The sequence below is a fragment of the Tauraco erythrolophus genome, chromosome 2 (assembly GCF_009769465.1).
Source record: "Tauraco erythrolophus isolate bTauEry1 chromosome 2, bTauEry1.pri, whole genome shotgun sequence".
NCBI lineage: Eukaryota > Metazoa > Chordata > Aves > Musophagiformes > Musophagidae > Tauraco > Tauraco erythrolophus.
Genome location: NC_141466.1, coordinates 120666538 through 120684631, shown reverse-complemented (window position 1 = coordinate 120684631; position 18094 = coordinate 120666538). Strand labels below are relative to the sequence as shown.

General features: G+C 48.4%; 1 protein-coding gene across 14 annotated transcripts in view; it reads left to right on the top strand.

Moving 5' to 3' along the window:
- Nucleotides 1-501: 501 nt before the first annotated feature.
- SLC8A1 (solute carrier family 8 member A1) overlaps nucleotides 502-18094 on the top strand; it is a 117876-nt gene continuing 100283 nt past the window's right edge. For 10 of the 14 annotated variants that reach the window (XM_086630736.1, XM_086630708.1, XM_086630721.1 and 7 more), the window contains exon 1: nucleotides 502-2300. In XM_086630736.1, coding sequence (XP_086486862.1) covers nucleotides 502-2300 — 1799 coding nt within the window. The remainder of the gene's footprint in view (nucleotides 2301-18094) is intronic. The other 4 variants (XM_086630769.1, XM_086630750.1, XM_086630763.1 and 1 more) reach the window with 2 other exon arrangements.

Here is an 18094-nt window from a genome sequence, read left to right as displayed (position 1 = left end):
ATCAAAATATTTTTTAAAAAGTATGGGAGAATAGTGGATTTCCCTGTCCTCTCCTGCTCTTACCCTGAACTCCAGTGAGTAAGCACACTGTAATTTTAAATGGGAAACACTTCTGCCAGCTGTGAAGCAGAATGATGGGCTTTGATTAAATGAGGAACAAGAAAATGCAATTGAACAAATAGTCTTTCAGTGAAGAGAAAGAAAGTGATATTAAACATCATAGTATCTAAAGGGGGTAGGTGCTAGCCCACTGGTAGCATCCTTGTTCAGATAGCTGAACGAGATGATTTGTACATGGAAAACTGCAGTAATCATAACACAAATGGCTCAATAGATGGGTCTTCTTGAGTAACAGGGTAACTTAATTACATGTTTGGGAAAGACGGGAAATAAACAGGATGGAGAGGAAAATCTGTTATCTCTGGTCAGCCTCACTTAATGCTTCTTTCCTTTTGTCTCTGCAGGTTGAGGACGTCTGGGACCTGTTTGGTGGAAGCAGCCATGTCGCGAGCAACTCACCCACCCACCTTCCCAGTGAGCTTCCAACTCCTAAGCGTTGTGCTGGTGTTGCTCTTCCATGCAGACAGCATACATGCAGAGAGCCCCAGTGAATTGCCTGTGAATGACACCGAGGAGTGCACTGGCTCATACATCTGCAAAAAGGGTGTGATTTTACCAATATGGGAACCCCAAGATCCCTCATTTGGTGACAAAATCGCTCGGGCAACAGTGTATTTTGTAGCAATGGTGTACATGTTCCTGGGAGTATCTATCATAGCTGACCGCTTCATGTCCTCCATCGAAGTCATTACATCCCAAGAGCGGGAAATAACCATCAAGAAGCCCAATGGCGAGACCAGCAAAACCACAGTGAGGATCTGGAACGAGACTGTTTCCAACCTCACACTGATGGCCTTGGGCTCATCTGCCCCTGAGATCCTTCTGTCTGTTATTGAAGTGTGTGGCCATGGCTTCACGGCAGGGGACTTGGGGCCAAGCACAATCGTGGGGAGTGCTGCATTTAATATGTTTGTCATCATTGCGATCTGTGTTTACGTTGTTCCAGATGGAGAGATACGGAAGATCAAGCACTTGAGAGTGTTTTTTGTTACAGCGGCCTGGAGCATCTTTGCCTACACTTGGCTTTATATTATTTTGTCCGTGTCTTCTCCTGGGATTGTGGAGGTTTGGGAAGGCTTGCTCACCTTCTTCTTCTTCCCCATCTGTGTTGTGTTTGCCTGGATAGCTGACAGGAGGCTTTTATTTTACAAGTACGTCTACAAGAAGTACCGAGCTGGCAAGCAGAGGGGCATGATCATTGAGCATGAGGGTGACCGGCCCTCATCCAAAGCTGATATCGAGATGGATGGAAAAGTTGCTAATTCTCACGTCGAGAACTTTTTGGATGGGACACTGGTGTTGGAGGTGGATGAGAAAGACCAGGATGATGAGGAAGCCAGGAGGGAAATGGCCCGGATCTTGAAGGAGCTTAAACAAAAGCACCCTGACAAGGAAATTGAACAGCTTATAGAGTTGGCCAACTACCAGGTCCTGAGCCAGCAGCAGAAGAGCAGGGCCTTTTACCGCATTCAGGCCACTCGGCTCATGACAGGAGCTGGCAATATCTTAAAGAGACATGCTGCAGACCAGGCCCGCAAAGCTGTCAGCATGCACGAGGTCAACAGTGAGGTGGCTGAGAATGATCCCATCAGCAAGCTCTACTTTGAGCAGGGTACCTACCAATGTCTGGAGAACTGTGGCACTGTTGCCTTGACCATCATTCGCCGGGGAGGCGACTTGACCAACACGGTGTACGTTGACTTCCGGACAGAGGATGGGACAGCCAATGCCGGCTCTGACTATGAGTTCACTGAAGGGACAGTGGTCTTCAAGCCTGGAGAGACCCAGAAGGAAATCCGTGTTGGCATAATCGACGATGACATATTTGAGGAGGATGAGAACTTCCTGGTTCATCTCAGCAACGTCCGCGTGAGCACTGAGGCCTCAGATGAGGGCATTCTTGACGCCAGTTGTGTCTCAACTCTTGCCTGCCTGGGATCACCATCTACTGCCACCGTCACCATCTTTGATGATGACCACGCTGGCATCTTCACCTTTGAGGAGCCAGTAACACATGTCAGTGAAAGTGTGGGGACCATGGAAGTGAAAGTGTTGCGAACCTCTGGTGCACGAGGAAATGTTATTGTGCCCTACAAAACCATTGAAGGCTCAGCAAAAGGTGGAGGAGAGGACTTTGAAGACACCTGTGGGGAGCTGGAGTTCCAGAACGATGAGATAGTGTAAGTGAAGGTTTTATTTGTTACTTACAGTCTCTGATTCTCCTGAAATTAAACGCACATGGCTCCCAGAGCTGCACTGGAGGGGTTTGGGTGGCAACATGTTGCAGTAAGCCATGAATGGCCTTATGTGCTTTGAGGAGCCTGAAGTGCTGTGTTCCTGCCTTGCTAACAGACCGGAGAGTGATGCCTGCTCAGGGGCACTCCACCCTCCCAGCAGCAGGGAGGTAGCACTGATTTGTGAGCCCAGCCTCCCACACTCTATCCATCCACTGAGCAGATTTTCATAACCTCGGCTCTACAGTGGAGCGGAGAACAAACCCAAGCTGGCTGTTACCCCTGGTCACAAGGACCTGTCTTGTGAAGGGCCTAAATTGAGCGTATGAATTTTGGTACCTACTTCCCCTTGCCTGTCGAGGGTCACATCATCTGGGACTGGGCCACAGCCTGTTCCACTGATGCCCTATTCAGGGCTTTGGTGAAGGTCACTTCACCTCCTCCTCTTCTAAAGGCTGCAGGCCTGGGTCTTTGTCCAATGCATGTCATGAAAAGGTATTGTCATGCAGAGAAGCCTCATGATTAGGATGCAACTGCAACTACATTTGGCTGCTTGCAAATAAAAAAGAGGGTGTAAGCTGTTGGAGGCTACTCCTGAGTGTTGCGAGGTAGATGGTGGAAAATATTTTAGTGCTGTAGTCCTTGTTTATTACATTATGTGGAAATATAAATTAGGCCAGTAAATCATGGTAGAAAACATCTATCCTTGGGTGTTTCATAAAGACTTTCGTTTGCCCAGTTGGGGCTCTGGGAGGAACAAGGGTTGGGAGTTGCGTTGTTCCAGCCTCAGGCTCTTCCCGCAGTCCACGTCTATGTCTGTAGATCAGTTCCTGCCAACAGTAGACTCTGTAGCACAAAAGCACTGTGTAGAACTTTGAGCAGTCACTGATAAAGGGCGCTGCTGTGTCAAGGGAGAGCTAAATGTTGGCTTGGGTGTTGCATGTCATACAACCAATCTCTTAGGAGCTGAGACAGATCCATGATGAGTGCCAAGGGTGGGCCTTGTGTTCTATTACTTGTATCTGCTCCGTGCGCGCAGGGAGAATGAAGCAAATGGGGGAACTGTAAAACTTCTTGGAGTAGGGGGAAAGAAAAGAGTGATTTGTTGTTCTTAGGCAGGGTATTAGACCAGTTGGGGTTTGGACTTCTCAGGAAAAACTGAGCAAGAACTTCACAGCTCCTGCAATCTGGAGGCCAGACCATGCATGTTGCTCATGCAAGGGTGGAGAGCACACGACATGCCATTGTTCCTGGCTCCTCAATGATAACTGTAGTAGAGAGGAATGCAATTATTTGATTTTTTTTTTTAGATTTTGGAAGAAGCAGGGAGTTGTCTGCAGAGATGCAATGAACTGGGCTATAAGGATATCCCCTGAAGGCTCTTTACTTTTTAACCGGGTCACTCAGCACTAGCAAAAACAGGCCACTGGTAGGAAGACATTGACGTTTGATCCCAGTTCCCCTGGGACGTGACATGTTTACATGGCAGGCCGAACACTGCGCTCACAGGGGCTTGGGCTTCCCCCTTGTCTTGGATCCATCACTCTGGCCAGGATCTCTGTGCTGTCCTTCATCAAAGACAGGTAGCGTCACCTGTGTCTGCGCTGCCTGTTGGTGCTCAGTCTGCGATGTGGGGTCTTGCGGAGGGACAGCAGTGCCTTCTCCTGAGCATTGCTGTGCCTGCTGCCCCTGCTCGTGGGCTTTCCTCCCCCGAGCTGTTCACTACTGACTTTTGCCAACAGCTCAGTAACTGAGGGGTGTGCTGGAAACGGGCTGACCCACATCCTGTCAGAGCTGCTGCCGGGGTGTGCTGATGTGCCCTCCCCACGGCTGCAAGCCTTCCCCTTCCCTTTCTTACTGGCTGTCAGCATGTGCACAGCAACCCAGAAATGGACAGAAAACAGCTTTCTTAGAAACCCAAGTGTGTTTTTTCTGTGCAGATGCCAGGGCATTGCCATCATATCTCTATTGCCTTTAAGCTCTCTCTCCTTGGAATCACAGGGAGGGACGGTACATGGGAAGCACCACTTTAGGAGGTTGCAGCCTGGTACAAGTGAGGGCTTGGGGAATGGAGTGGGAGGAGGTGGTGACTGCAGGGCCACGTGTTGGCCAAGGGGCTTGCTCCACTCAGGTGGGAGAGGACATGCACATACCTTATTTTTCTGGGAGAAGAATGAAACTGATTGTACAAATTGCAATCTGAAAGGCAGTAGGTATTCGTCTAAAACTTAGCTGCTACAGTCCATATTCAGGTGTTGGATGGTACAATCTGACTTGCAGAAGATATCTTGCAGGTCTGTGTTTGCCTGGGCACAAGTTTAAGACAGCCCTGCAGCACAAAGGCGGTGTGGTCCTGAAGCTGAGGTGCTGCTTACAGGCATCCTCCCTTGGCATAATTTCGCTCTAACGGGAATAAAGATGTGCTAGCACGATATGTGGATCATAGAGCTAAAGCCTATTTGCCATGTCATTGCTTGCTACTGCTGTGCTTCAGCTAAATCACAGCTATGTAAAACGGTGCATTTCCCCAGCACATTTGATTCAATAAAGTTCTAAAACTTCAGATTTTCCCATGCTCTGGTGGACGAGAGGCGGCTTTACTGCCCTTTCTAAATGTCTTTAGTGCCTCTTCAGCTCTGCCATTCTAGGCTGTATCAATCAGCTTGATGAAATCGAGTAAGATGTGTTTTTTCTGGGGCACTAACAACAAAGGTAAGGCAGTGCAGGAGAACACGAGGATGAAAGAAAACTGTGTACAAGCCTCTATTATTAGAGAGCTGGCTTGCTGGTAAGTCCTTGTAAAATTAGAAAGCACTGAGAGGGCCCTGATCTTCTGGAGACCTTCCTCGGGTTCCCAAAAGGCTCAGTTACGTAACATGTTGTTTGTTTGCAGCGCCCCGAGAGACTTTCCCGTTTTGCAATCTGTTGATGTCCCCTTTCCCAGAGCACATAAAATAGCTGTTAACTGTTGAAGCTGTGCCACTCCTGTGCATTTAAACAAAGATCTCATTCTGACGCTACCAAAAAAGGTGTATAATGGAGAAGATGTTGGTCCTCCTGTGGAACATTTTATCCCAGCCCTGCCTGGTAGCCTTCAGGAGTGATGCTTTTCTGCTCCTTGCTCCTGAAGCATAGCTTGTGTGTTCAATGGGTGCACATTAGCAAGTGAAAGAAAAAGCATTTAAATGTGTTTTTCAAGGGGGTAGCTGAGTTTGCACGGCAGATTGTTCCAAGCTGTGTGGGAAAGCTGAAGATATCTGAGTTGGGTCTCAGCAAGATCAGTCTCAGTGACGTTGCACGAGTACCTGGGGCTCTGAGGCATCGATGTAGGACAGGGTGCTATAATTTAAAGTGTAAGAGAGAGCCTTCCCTTTGGGGCCATCATCAAAAAGGTATCTCCAGCCTTGTCTTGCATCTCAATTAACGATGAAAGCTTTCTTTATGAGAACATGGAGAAGATGTGTAGTTGCAGGCTCTTCCTGCCCACTTGTCTACCACAGCTATTGTGATCACAGAAGAGTCACTGGTTCATCCAGCCAGTGTATTTTTATCTCCTGATCAAATGCCAAGTAGTTCAAAAGCAGTCCAGCTTCCTATCTTAGAGGAGGAAGCAGTCCTTCCCCTAGCTGATGGGATCTCTTCTCCTTGCTGTCTGGAAACATCAGGAGGGGCACTTCTTGTAGATGTAACTGCAAAGCAGTATGTAAACTGTATGTTCTTTCATGTTCAAAAGTAGTAGTTTTTCTAGAGATAATATTGCAACTAGAGATCTATTACAATCTGCATTCCAGATCTCTGCACTTATACCCCGCAAAAGAAAAGTTTTAACTGCATTAATAAGTCAGTGAGGAAGATGGTACACACAATTATATGGATAACTGATTAAACTGGTATTTCACCTATGCAGTTACACCTGTAAATGCATGGAGAATCTTATGTCAATAGATCTTGCTGTTCCTAGTGCATAGTTTAGCTGTTTTTATAAAAGGTGTCTGCTGCAGGTTTAGGAAGTGACACTCTTGACTCATTGCATTTGACTTGTCCAAGCCAGCTTTGGCATTTCTCTGGAAGCATAAATCTGGGAGTCAAATGCTAACAGTGACACAAACATCAGCTAAATCTTCTGATTTTTTTAGAGAAAGCGTCCCCAGAGAACACAGAACCTCCCTCCCAAGAGCCCTTTGAAGATGTCAATGTCAATAAATATAGATTGTGGCAGGGGGGGAACCAAGTGGTACTGCTTTTTTAAGTTCCCCTTTTATTTTCCAAAAGAAGCTGGGTGAGTTATTTCTAAAGAAACAGCAAAAATAAAATCCTGACTCAACTCTGGGACTTCTCTAGCTCATTTTTGCATCCGTGGCCTCCAGCTTCAGAGGAAAAAAAATGAAACCTCCAGTATTGCAGTAGGACACAGCCAAAGAGCAGAGAGCAGATGTGGCAGAGAGCAAGCTGTAAACCAGGCTAAAGGTGAAGAAAACAAACATTCTCCATTTCACTTTTCATTGTTGAACACGTTCTCTCTCTCTGTCTGTGTCCATCGGACTTTTTTTGCATGGATCAGTGTGCACCCCCTCCCTTGCAAGCCCTGGCTTGCACAGGGTTAATGTCTGGAGGCACAGCGTGAGATATCAAAACAGATCAAACAAAGATTAAACTCTTATTCGGCCTGCTTCCAGCACGCAGCTTGGGTTTTAGAGCATGTTTTCCCCTCGCCACTGGCAGTCTTGCCTGGCCCGGTGGGAATTGCAGGCAGTTCAGATATGGTCACCAGGATCTAGGTCTTGGGTCCTTGGCAGGAGCACCCAGTGCCCTGGGTCCACCTTATGGGAGGTGGCCAGCCCTGGCCATGGCCCACAGCAGGGAGCTGCGCATGTGTGTAGCATGCACGGCCTGGGCGCCTGTTTCCATTTCCAGGGGAGTTTTGGGGAGGAGAAGTTCCTTGGGGCTGAAATGTGTCATTGCTTTGGGTCCTGAAGGCCAAAAGCTAATTGTTCCCTCTTCAGGGGGGCAGATACAGCTGTAATAGGGTGGGCTGTCTTTTCTTTTTCTCTGCTTTCTTCACATAATGTTTAGTCTTTCCTAAACACCCCTAAAGTTTTAATCTGAATATCTCCCAGCCATGTGCATCTCTCTTAAACTGCAGTGCTCTTGTCTCAGTTGTGTGGACAACTCTTACGCTTCTGTTAGGAGACAGCAAGGAAGTGAGGCCACGTGGTGTTCACAGACCTCCTCCTTTCTCCTGCACCCAAGTGCCCGCAAGCGCTTGCTGTTGTCCTGTGCACACAGACTGGGCACCGAGTGACACAGATGTGGTGCGTACCGAAAAAATCATTCCCAAGTGCCACGTCAGGTCTCAAGCCTGCAAAGCACATGCTCACAACTGTGTCTCTAAGTGTCATATGGCCTGATTTCATCCTTTCCTCCATGGAGTAAGGCCAGCGGGTGTGCTCCTGTGGCATGTCATCCTGGTGTTGTGGGACAAGTCCTGCCCGTAGCTTGCTTGGGGAGGGTGAGGATGGGACACAGTCTGCGCCATTTGCCCAAATAAGTCATGAAATCTAGGAACTTGATTTGATGATATCCCCTGTGGAGGAGATTAGACAGCGAGGTTGTGTTACTGGATGAAGCAAGTTGTGCCAGCACATCACTGAGGGGAATGGGGGGAGAAGGGTGAGGACAAGAGTGGTTAGCTCTTGCTGAAGAGCTGACATGGTTTTTGTCCTTGAAAAACTAATGTTTCCTTATTTGTAATGAGCTGTTGTTGGCAATTTACTGCTGCCAGCTGCATCTCTGTGGTTGATTAAGGGAGCTTGGATCTTAAATATGTAATAACTCTGTGAAAGCCATTGAGAGGCAGTTATTAGCTTCATCAGAGCCTGTGTACACATCTGCTGTGCTCCTTTATGAAAAGGATACCTATTAAATACATTGTAGTAATTTATGAAACACAGGGTCTAGGCTTGTTTTAAGAAATTAAAGCAGCAACCCTAGCGAAGCTTGTTGACATGGAAAAGAGTTATCTTGGAGTGAAGCACTGCTCTGCAGCTTCTTGCTGGGTAGACGAGAGTGGAGGACAGGAGAAGCCCCGTTCACCTTTGTAGACTCTCTTCTTTCCCTGGAGTGGTGCTTGCAGCAGCATTAGCACCAGCTGTGATATGCGGGTCTTGTCAACAGGGCAGGGATCCATCCCTCTCCCTCCTGTGCGCATGAGGTCCTTTACTGTGGCAAAATCCTCGAGCACGAAGAGGCAAATGGTTGATATACAGGACCCCGATGCAAATGCTGAGTTCAAGTTGTGCATCTGCCTTGGGAATAGGCTTCTTTCCTCTGATGCTTTGCCCCAGGTTTGACCTCGGTGGATGGCACTCGGCAGTTTTTCTTTGAGCAGCAGGGCTGCATCTGCGGGCTTAGAACGAGAGCGACAGAACAAAAAAGCAGACAGCTGACCGCAGCCGGCATCTGTGCAGATGGGCAGAGAAACATCTGCTGTCATCCAAAGCCAAACAGAGAGGAGAAGCTGGACCTGGCAGACAACTGGCTGAGTCAGAAACAGACCCTCCCTGGGGGAGAGGCTGAGCCCAGAGGCATCACCTCACATGCTGCGGGCGGATGGAGCTCTCTGCCGGTGAGGGGATGCGACGTCACTCTCCCCTCGGCAGGCAGGCCTACCAGGGGTGATGCACAGTCGTCCATGTCTGGGTCTGCCTTATATCATAGAATCATAGAATCATAGAATGGCATAGGCTGGAAGGGACCTTAGAGATCATCTAATCCAACCTCCCTGTCATGGGCAGGGATGCCTCTCAACTAGACCAGGCTACTCAAGGCTCCATCCAACCTGGCCTTGAACATCTCCAGAGAGGGGGCATCCACAGCTTCTCCAGGCAATTCATTCCAAAGTCTTACCACCCTCGTACTAAAGAATTTCTTCCTAAGATCTAATCTAAATCTGTTCTCCTTCAACTTAAACCCATTTCCCCTTGTCCTATCAGTGGACACTCTTGTAAAAAGTCCCTCCCCAGCCCTCCTGTAGGTTCCCTTCAGGTATTGGAAGGCAGCTATTAGGTCCCCCCAAAGTCTTCTCTTTTCAAGGCTGAACAATCCCTGCTCCCGCAACCTGTCCTCATAGCAGAGGTGCTTCAGCCCTTGGATCATCTTTGTGGCCCTCCTCTGAACACGCTCCAACAAATCTATGTCTCTCTTATGGTGAGGACACCAGAACTGGATGCAGTATTCGAGGTGGGATCTCACAAGAGCAGAGTAGAGGGGGAGAATCACCTCTCTTGACCTGCTGACCACACTTCTCTTGATACATCCCAGGATGCCGTTGGCCTTCTGGGCCGCATGAGCGCACTGCTGGCTCATGTTGAGCTTCTCATCTATAAACACCCCCAAATCCTTCTCTTCAGGGCTACTCTCAACCCACTCTGTGCCCAGTTTGTATTTGTGCCTAGGATTGGCCCGACCCAGGTGAAGGACCTTGCATTTTGACTTGTTGAAGCTCACCCAGTTAGCACTGGCCCATTTCTCAAGCCTATCAAGCTCCCTCTGGATGGCATCTCTTCCCTCAAGTGAATCCACGGCACCACACAACTTGGTGTCATCAGCAAACTTACTGAGGGTGCACTCAATGCCATCATCCATGTCGCTGACAAGGATGTTGAACAGCACTGGACCCAGAACAGACCCCTGAGGAACACCACTTGACACTGGTCTCCATGTAGGCATCGCACCATTGACCACAACTCTTTGAGTGCAACCATCCAGCCAGTTCTTTATCCACTGAGTGGTCCATCTGTCAAATCTGTGTCTCTCCATTTTAGAGACAAGGATGTCATGTGGGACAGTGTCAAACGCCTTGCACAAGTCCAGGAAAATTACATCTGTTGCTTTACCCACGTCATCCAGCACTGTAGCTTTGTCGTAGAAGGCCACTAAATTAGTCAGGCACGACTTGCCCCTAGTGAAGCCATGTTGGCTGTCACCAACCACTTGGTTATTTTTTATGTGCCTTAGTACAGCTACCAGGAGAATCTGTTCCATGATTTTACCTGGCACAGAGGTAAGGCTGACTGGTCTGTAGTTTCCCAGGTTGTCCTTGGTCCCTTTTTTAAAGACAGGGGTTATGTTTGCCCTTTTCCAATCTGTAGGAACCTCACCAGACTGCCAGGACCTCTCAAATATGATGGCTAGTGGCCTAGCAACTTCAGCTGCCAGTTCCTTCAGGACCCGTGGATGTATCTCATCAGGTCCCATGGACTTGTGCAACTTCAGGTTCTCTAGGACCTGATCTACTCCTACCCTGGGTGGTTCTTCACTCTCCCAGACCCAGCCAACATCATCTGTGATTTGGGTGGTGTGGTTCGAGTGGTTGCCAGTGAAGACTGAGGCAAAAAAGTTGTTGAATGTTTCAGCCTTCTCCATGTCCTCAGTAACCAGGTCACCCATATCCTTCCGGAGAGGCCCCACATTCTCTCTCGTTTTCCTTTTTTCTCTCACATACCTATAAAATCCTTTTCTGTTATTTCTAATATCGTTGGCCAGATTTGACTCTGTCAGGGCCTTAGCTTTTCTAACCTGGTCTCTGAGTACACGAGCAACTTCCTTGTAATCATCCCAGATTACCAGTCCCTGTTTCCATGCTTTGTGTATTCCCCTTCTGTATTTGATTTTAGCCAGGAGTTCTTTGTTTATCCATATAGGTCTCCTGGTGTTTTTGCCTGATTTCTTCTTTTTAGGGATGCAGTGCCTTTGAACTTGGAGGAGATGATCCTTGAAAGTCAACCAGCAATCTTGGGCTCCCAGTCCCTCCAGGGCTTTATCCCATGGCACACAACCAAGGAGGTTCCTGAAGCGGCAAAAGTCAGCTTTTCTGAAATCGAGGGTTTCAAGCTTGCTGAGCTTCCCCCTCTTAGCTGCCCTTAGGATCTCAAACTCCACTATCTCATGGTCACTGCAGCCAAGGCTGCCCACAAGTTCAACATTACCTACCAGCCCTTCCCTATTGACAAAAACGAGGTCTAACATGGCACCTCTCCTCGTTGGTTCCTCTATCACTTGGATAAGGAAGTTATCGTTAATGCATTCCAGGAATCCCCTGGATTGCTTGTTCCCCACCGTGTTGTTTTTCCAACTGATATCAAGGTGGTTAAAATCCCCCATGAGGACCAGGGCTTGTGAACAAGCAGCAACTCCTATCTGTCTATGTAGGGCCTCATCCACTTGGTCCTCCTGATTGGGTAGTCTGTAGCACACTCCCACTGTAAAGCCTCCTACCCTTCCTTTCACCCTGGCCCACAGGCACTCGGTTCTATTGTCATCACTTGCCAGGTGGAGCTCCATGCATTCTAGCCGTTATATGTGTCTCTACTGGCTTTGCTCACACCAGGGACAAAATTGCATCTTTAGTAACAAGGACATGCACATTGCTGCTGAGCAAGGGGAGAGACACATATGCTACCTCTTGTCTCTGCTCCTTCCTCTGTTCTCCAGCACCGCAGGATAACTATGATAGCTTAACCTTCACAGTCTGGCCTTGCTGAACCACCTCTATTTCTACAGTACTCTCAGATTAAGATCTTTGATTAAAATTTAGTCTTTCACAGCCACAGTGTTTGTGATGGCCGGGTGTATGGCCTCGCTGCACTGGTACTAGTGCGTATTTTCTCTGCTTTTCAGTCTCGGGCATGGTTGGAGTTAAGGTCAGCCCTCTCCAAGTCATAAATGCTATTCAGCTTGAGGACATCTTGGGAGATATCAAAAACTCAACTAATGATGTTTCTGACACTGACATTGGAGGCATTGCACTGGTTTCCAAGAATGGCAATGCTGGATTCTGGGTGACAACAAATAATAATGACATTCTCTGTTTTAAAAATATCTTAGCGTAAGAGAGAAAATATTCCCACTGCTGTGCAAGTAAGAGGGTGACCAGCATGTGCCTCCTCCGTCCAGTCCCTATATGGTTTCATTTCCATAGTGTCTGGACTCCTTCCTACACAATCAAAGTAACAATAAAATGTGTCTGGCAGCGAGAAACAAAGTAATAACGAAGAACGGGGCGCAGACTGGATCCCCGTGAACTGGCTGCTAGAAGGAGAGAGAGAGAGAGAGCTGATGGCACCACGCCTGCCCCATCAGAGCAAAGTCCTTTCCAGGGGAAAGTTCTCTGAGTGGGGATGCTCCCAGATGGCTGAGGACAGGGATGGGATGGGCTGAGTGGAGTCCAGTGCAGAAATACCACCTTTCATTTTTTTCTCGAGGTGGTTTAAATTTTATGTCTTTGTTGTCAGGAAGCTTCTTTGCTCTTTGGAGTACTTGAGTGATTCCTCTGGCTGTTTGCTGCTGTTACAACGTGGTGTGCAGTAATCACACACTACGCTATTTTGAGGTCATGCAATGCGGCTCTAAGTCAACCACAGGCCCAGTACACCCCGAGGAGAGCCTTGTCCCATGGGCCAGATGCACCATCACCAGGTGACAAAGCTGTTGTCTTGCTGCCTGGGACGTAGGAAGGACACAAAGTTTCTTGCTGGGCCAGAACAAAACAAAAAAAAATGGATTGATTTGCTTCTAGTTGTTTTCCAAACTCTCTTGCTTGCTTCCAGGATAAGAAAATAGAATCATAGAATGTTTTGAGTGGAAGCGACCTTAAAGATTGTGTAGTTCCACCCCCCCGCCACAGGTAGGAACACCTTCCACTACACCAGGTTGCTCAAAGCCTCATCTAGCCTGGCCTTGAACACCTCCAGGGATGAGGCATCCACAACTTCTGGGGGCAACCTGTTCCAGAGTTTTACCATCCTCCTTGTAAAAAATTTCTTCCTTAGATCTAATCTGAATCTACCCTCTTTCAGTTTAAAGCCATTGCCCCTTGTCCTATTGCTACACGCCCTTGGAAAAAAAAACCCTCTCCAGCTTTCTTGTAGGCCCCCTTTTAAGTACTGGAAGGCTGCTATAAGATCACCCCGGAGCCTTCTCTTCTCCAGGCTGAACAGCCCCAACTCTCTCAGCCTGTCTGCATAGGAGAGGTGCTCCAGCCCTCGGATCATCTTTGTGGCCCTTCTCTGGAGGGAGCAGGAGGACAGCTCCATGTCCTTTTTATGTTGAGGGACCCCAGAGCTGAACGCAGTACTCCCGGTGGGGTCTCACGAGAGCAGAGGAGAGGGGCAGAATCAAATACCTGTATGTTGGGCCTTTGCAAACAATTTGAAGTAGAAATTTATAGATCTGCTAAAGCGCTCCTCAGCCCCTCAGACTGCCCAGGCAGCCTCTCAGCTTTGCAATGCTAATGGCTCAGCTCCTGAGCCTGTGCAGGCGAAAGTTTCCCCTACCTGCCCCATCTCCCCAGCACTTGCCCTCGTGTCTCTGCGCCACTCACGTGGCCTTGGCTCTGCCGCCCTCTGACCCAAGACCTTACCCGTGCAGCCTGAGCGCTCCTCTGGCTGCCGTTCCCACAGACGACTTATCCCGGCATGCCTTTAGATACAGGCAAGAACATACCTGGCTGGAGACTGTGGACGTTGTGCTCCCAGGAGCTGTGCGTCCGTGGCCGTAGCCCTCCTTTCCCTCTCAGCAATGCCGTTCTGCATCCCAGGCTCCGCTGTCCTAACACTGCACAGCTCTTGCATGGATACTCAGCCCTGTTGCAGCATGTGAGGGCGTCTGGAATAAATAGCGCTGTGATGAGCAGGGCAGAGAGACGCTCTGGTTTCATTGAGAACAAGAGGCTGGATCTGAGATGAAACCTGTTGGTTTGGCTCGGGCCAGTGGGGAGCAGGTTTTCCCTGGCACCACAGTCTTCACAGGGCTTTGTATTTGCTTAGCTCAGTAGATTTGCTTTCCCACTTCCTGTTTGGTTATTGAAATTCATGTTCCTCCTTAGTGACTGGATATGTGATGGGGCCTAGGGGGGATAAGATATCACTTCTACATAGGGAAAAAATAATATAAATGAAGTCAGTATTAATGCACAAATGATCCTATCACAGGGGAAGGAGAGGGAAGTGTGACAGGAGATTTACCTGACTCATGAGCTAGTGACCCAGAACTCAGACAGAACCATAGAAAAACCTGAAAATGGGTCAGTTTAGTAGGGAGGGTTGTGACAGAGCAGTGTGGGAGTGTTGGGTCAGAGTCAGGCTGAGCATGAAGTGGATGAGAATTAGAGGGGAAGGAGATGTCCTGTCCATGCCGTAGCAGTGCAGAGGGAGAAGGGGAAGGGAACTGAACAACAGATTGCACCAAGAAGCAGGTCCCTCTATGGAAGTCTGTGTTCATGAGGCCTGCAGGTGTAGGACAGAGACAATGTAACCTATCTTATCCTCAGACCCCATTAGCATACTGAAATCTAGCCTCATGTTGTTAGGGCAACGCCTGAGGGGCTCTTAGAGCTGCTGGCAGTCCCACTGGAAGGTTTCCTGGGCAATAGGTGAGATCTGCAGGCAAGCCCAGCAGCTGCCTTCAAAAGCAGCTCAGCCAGATTAGGTCTGCTTCTGTACCTGAAAGAGCCTAGAATAAATCAACACGTTATTTGTAAGTACCTCAGAGATAACAAGGAGATGAATAACAGCCAGCATATATTTGTCAAGAACAAATCTTATCAAGCCAACCTCATTTCCTTTTATGCCAGCCTTTTGGGTAAGGGAGAAGCAGTGGTGGTTGTATCACTCAGCTTGAGAAAGGCTTTTAATGTTTCCTTGTTCAGTACCATTGTAAGGAAACACTGGCTAAATGGGGCACTGGGGTGATGGGGTCAAACCTGTCTTCAAAGAGAAACTGGGACTGGGTGGAGGTGAAAAGGTGTTCGGCAGGTCGTTTTCCTGAGTTGGAGCTTGTTGGGTGTGAAAAAGAGAAGTTTGGTGTTTAAACTTGCAGATAGAAAGAGTGGAGAGGCTGGAAGCATTATCAAAGGTAGGATGGGGATTTACAGAGATGGGCTGAGAGATAGCCTGAGCAGAAGCAAGACACTGCAAAGTGCTTGTGCAAGAATAGTAATAAGCACAGATTCACGTGGGAGAGGAACAAGTCAGGGAGTGCTGTTGTGACCCGGCAGACGAATCTGAGCTCGTGATGTCATGCTCTTGCAATGAATGAGGCAAACGTCATCCTGAAGATAATCACAAGGAGTGCAGCCATCCTTATGCTCTCTCTGCCCAGCTGCGTCAGACTCCGAGCACTCGACTTCAGATGAGGTTGGGAAGAGTCCAGCGGAAAGCACAGAAAATGAGTGTTGGTCTGAGAAATGTGACCCAAGGTGAGACACTGTGAGAGCTGGGGCTGTTTAATTTATAAAGACACAGGCATAGATAAGGTCTAAGCATTGAGCTATGTAAAGGGCAATAAGTCTCTGTGTCTGCAGGTTCTTGAGGAAGCAACAGAGGCAATTCAGATTAGACAGGAGGGAAAACTTCCCCCTAGTGATGGGTCCACATAGGAGTAGCTCGGGGGAATGGGTGACCTCTGTCAACAGCAGAGGACAGCTTAGAGACACTGTTCAAAAATTTACTGAAGATATCAGGTATATTGTTTCTTTTAGGACAGGGTTGGGTCAGATGAGGTTTTGGGAACTCTTCCTCTCCCGTTGTTATGTGTTAGCCAGGCAAAAGCATTCATCATGTGAGTTGCGCTTCAGTCAGGTGGCCTCTGTCCTGCATGGTCTTGCCACAAACGTGTGATGGGGTAACATGCAAAGCAACCTACAGATGGAGCAGAAAGACCAAATGCGTGCACACACATGCAACCTTCAGAGCTTCCCTGTGGCCATCCAATCTGGGCGTTTTGCTCACAACGGATATCTGGGACAGGGCCAATGCTTGCCTGCCGTCTGTCTCCTTTGCTAATAATTAGATGCAATCCAAGCTTCCCTGCAGGAGAGCCCTGTCCCCATGGGGGAAGAAGCAAGGCTGCACAGATTAAGGAAGCTAATTAGAGGGGAAGAGAGCATTGGTACTGAAGCCCCAACAGTAAACTTTGAAATCTAGATAAGGGAGCAGTTTTTAATTATATACAATTAAAACACCGCATCTCAGCCCCCTGAGAACAGGCAGTCTTGGAAAGCCCTCGGAAAGGTTCTAATGAACAGATCTGAAGGCAGCGGTGGGCTAGGGGCTGTGCTTGTTAAACTTCACCTGGGAAACACGTGTGAAAAGAAGAGCTAGAAATATTCCCTTGGACCACCGGCTCCTTATTTCTGTGTGGTGTCCTTCCTCTCCCAGAGCAGGTAATGGGAACCCAGAGCTCTGACACTGAAAGGGAGATTGCTCTGCTCTTCCATGCAGCTGGGCACAGACCATTGCAGACACCTACACAAGGAGAGAGTATCCTGAAAACGTAGGGGAAATTGGAGAGGGTTGTAAGTACCTGACCTGAGGAAGAGGAACAGTCTTTGTGCTCTTCTGTCCCAGTGCACAAGACAAAGCTCCTGCCCCTGTGCTTGCCAGCCAGAGGCCTCCTGGTATCTCTGGGGAGCACCATGCTGATGTTCCACTTTGCTCCACAACCCTGCAAAGTTATCTTAGATTGTTTTCCCACAAGCTTGCTCTAGCCACTAAAACAGCTAGTTCCCCTCCCTGCTCCTTTGCCACATCCATAGCCCCTGTCTTCTGATCCTTTCCCCTGCCCTCTCCAAGCCAGGCGGGCAGTTTGATTTCCCTGTAAAGTGCCTGCCTTGCATTCAGACATTTCGCTGTTGCATTCTGTGCCAGCTGAGCCAGCAAGCTTTGTGGACTGCAGCAGCAGCTTTTATCCCATAGCTGCTTCTGGGTATTAATGTAGTAAAGCCATGATGAGGGAAAGCTTGGATGGATTCATATCTGGCAGAGTAGAACTGCAGAACCAGCCTGAAGTTTTCCAAAATTCCTCTTCCTCAGCAACTTCAAACCCTTAAGGAAGGCTTTAGTTCAGCCTTGGGTGCCAAAGGAGGTGGTGCCTGTTGTAATTTGTAAATGTAAAGTGCCAGAGGGCTTCTACGTCCTGAAGGCAGCAACTTTGAAAAGTGCAAGCAAAAGGCTAGAGCTCCTTTTCCTGCATCCTTGTCTCCTGGTATGCCTCTTTTGCCTGACAATTGCTCCCACTTTCTTCTAGGTCTATGCGCAGAACCCATGAGTCGCATCTGCGATGTTGTCACGAACAGCTTCCCCAGTGGTTCGGCTGCTTAAAATGTTACAAGATCTGAAAGTGGTGCCGATGCCAATGCCATTGAGGTTCATTTTATTTGCCTGAGCCTTTCTAGTGATGTTTTCCTCTGCTGTGCCAAGAGCTAAAGCCTCAGGGGGTTCTTCACGCATTGGGTTTTAGGTGAAAAATTTCTTGTTGAATCCCAGAGCTCCAAGGTTTGGGGTTTTAAGAAAAATGTTGACTAGCATCTAGAGTACCCTGTCTGACCCTTGGTGTGCCAGGGGAGAATTTGCTGTGCTTTGGGGTCAGAATGGCTCTCTACTGTCAATCCTGCAGAGCTGGAAGGGAAGATGGGAGGCTTAAATCCAGGTCTTCCCAGACCTAGTATGAATGAGCATGTTGGTCTCTTGCAAATATACAAACAGATTTCTACAAAGCACTTGCTAATGAACCAAAACAGCAGTTTGTCCTTTCAGTGATTTGTGGGGAGTCAGTAAAAGACTCAACCTGGAGAGCTAACTACGCCGCTAAAGTAGTGCGTTTTTAGTGGAGGTGCTGGGAAGCTGTTAGCTGCTGGCTGTGACACAGGGCGAGAGGCTTGGCAGCGCTGGAAGGAAACCTGA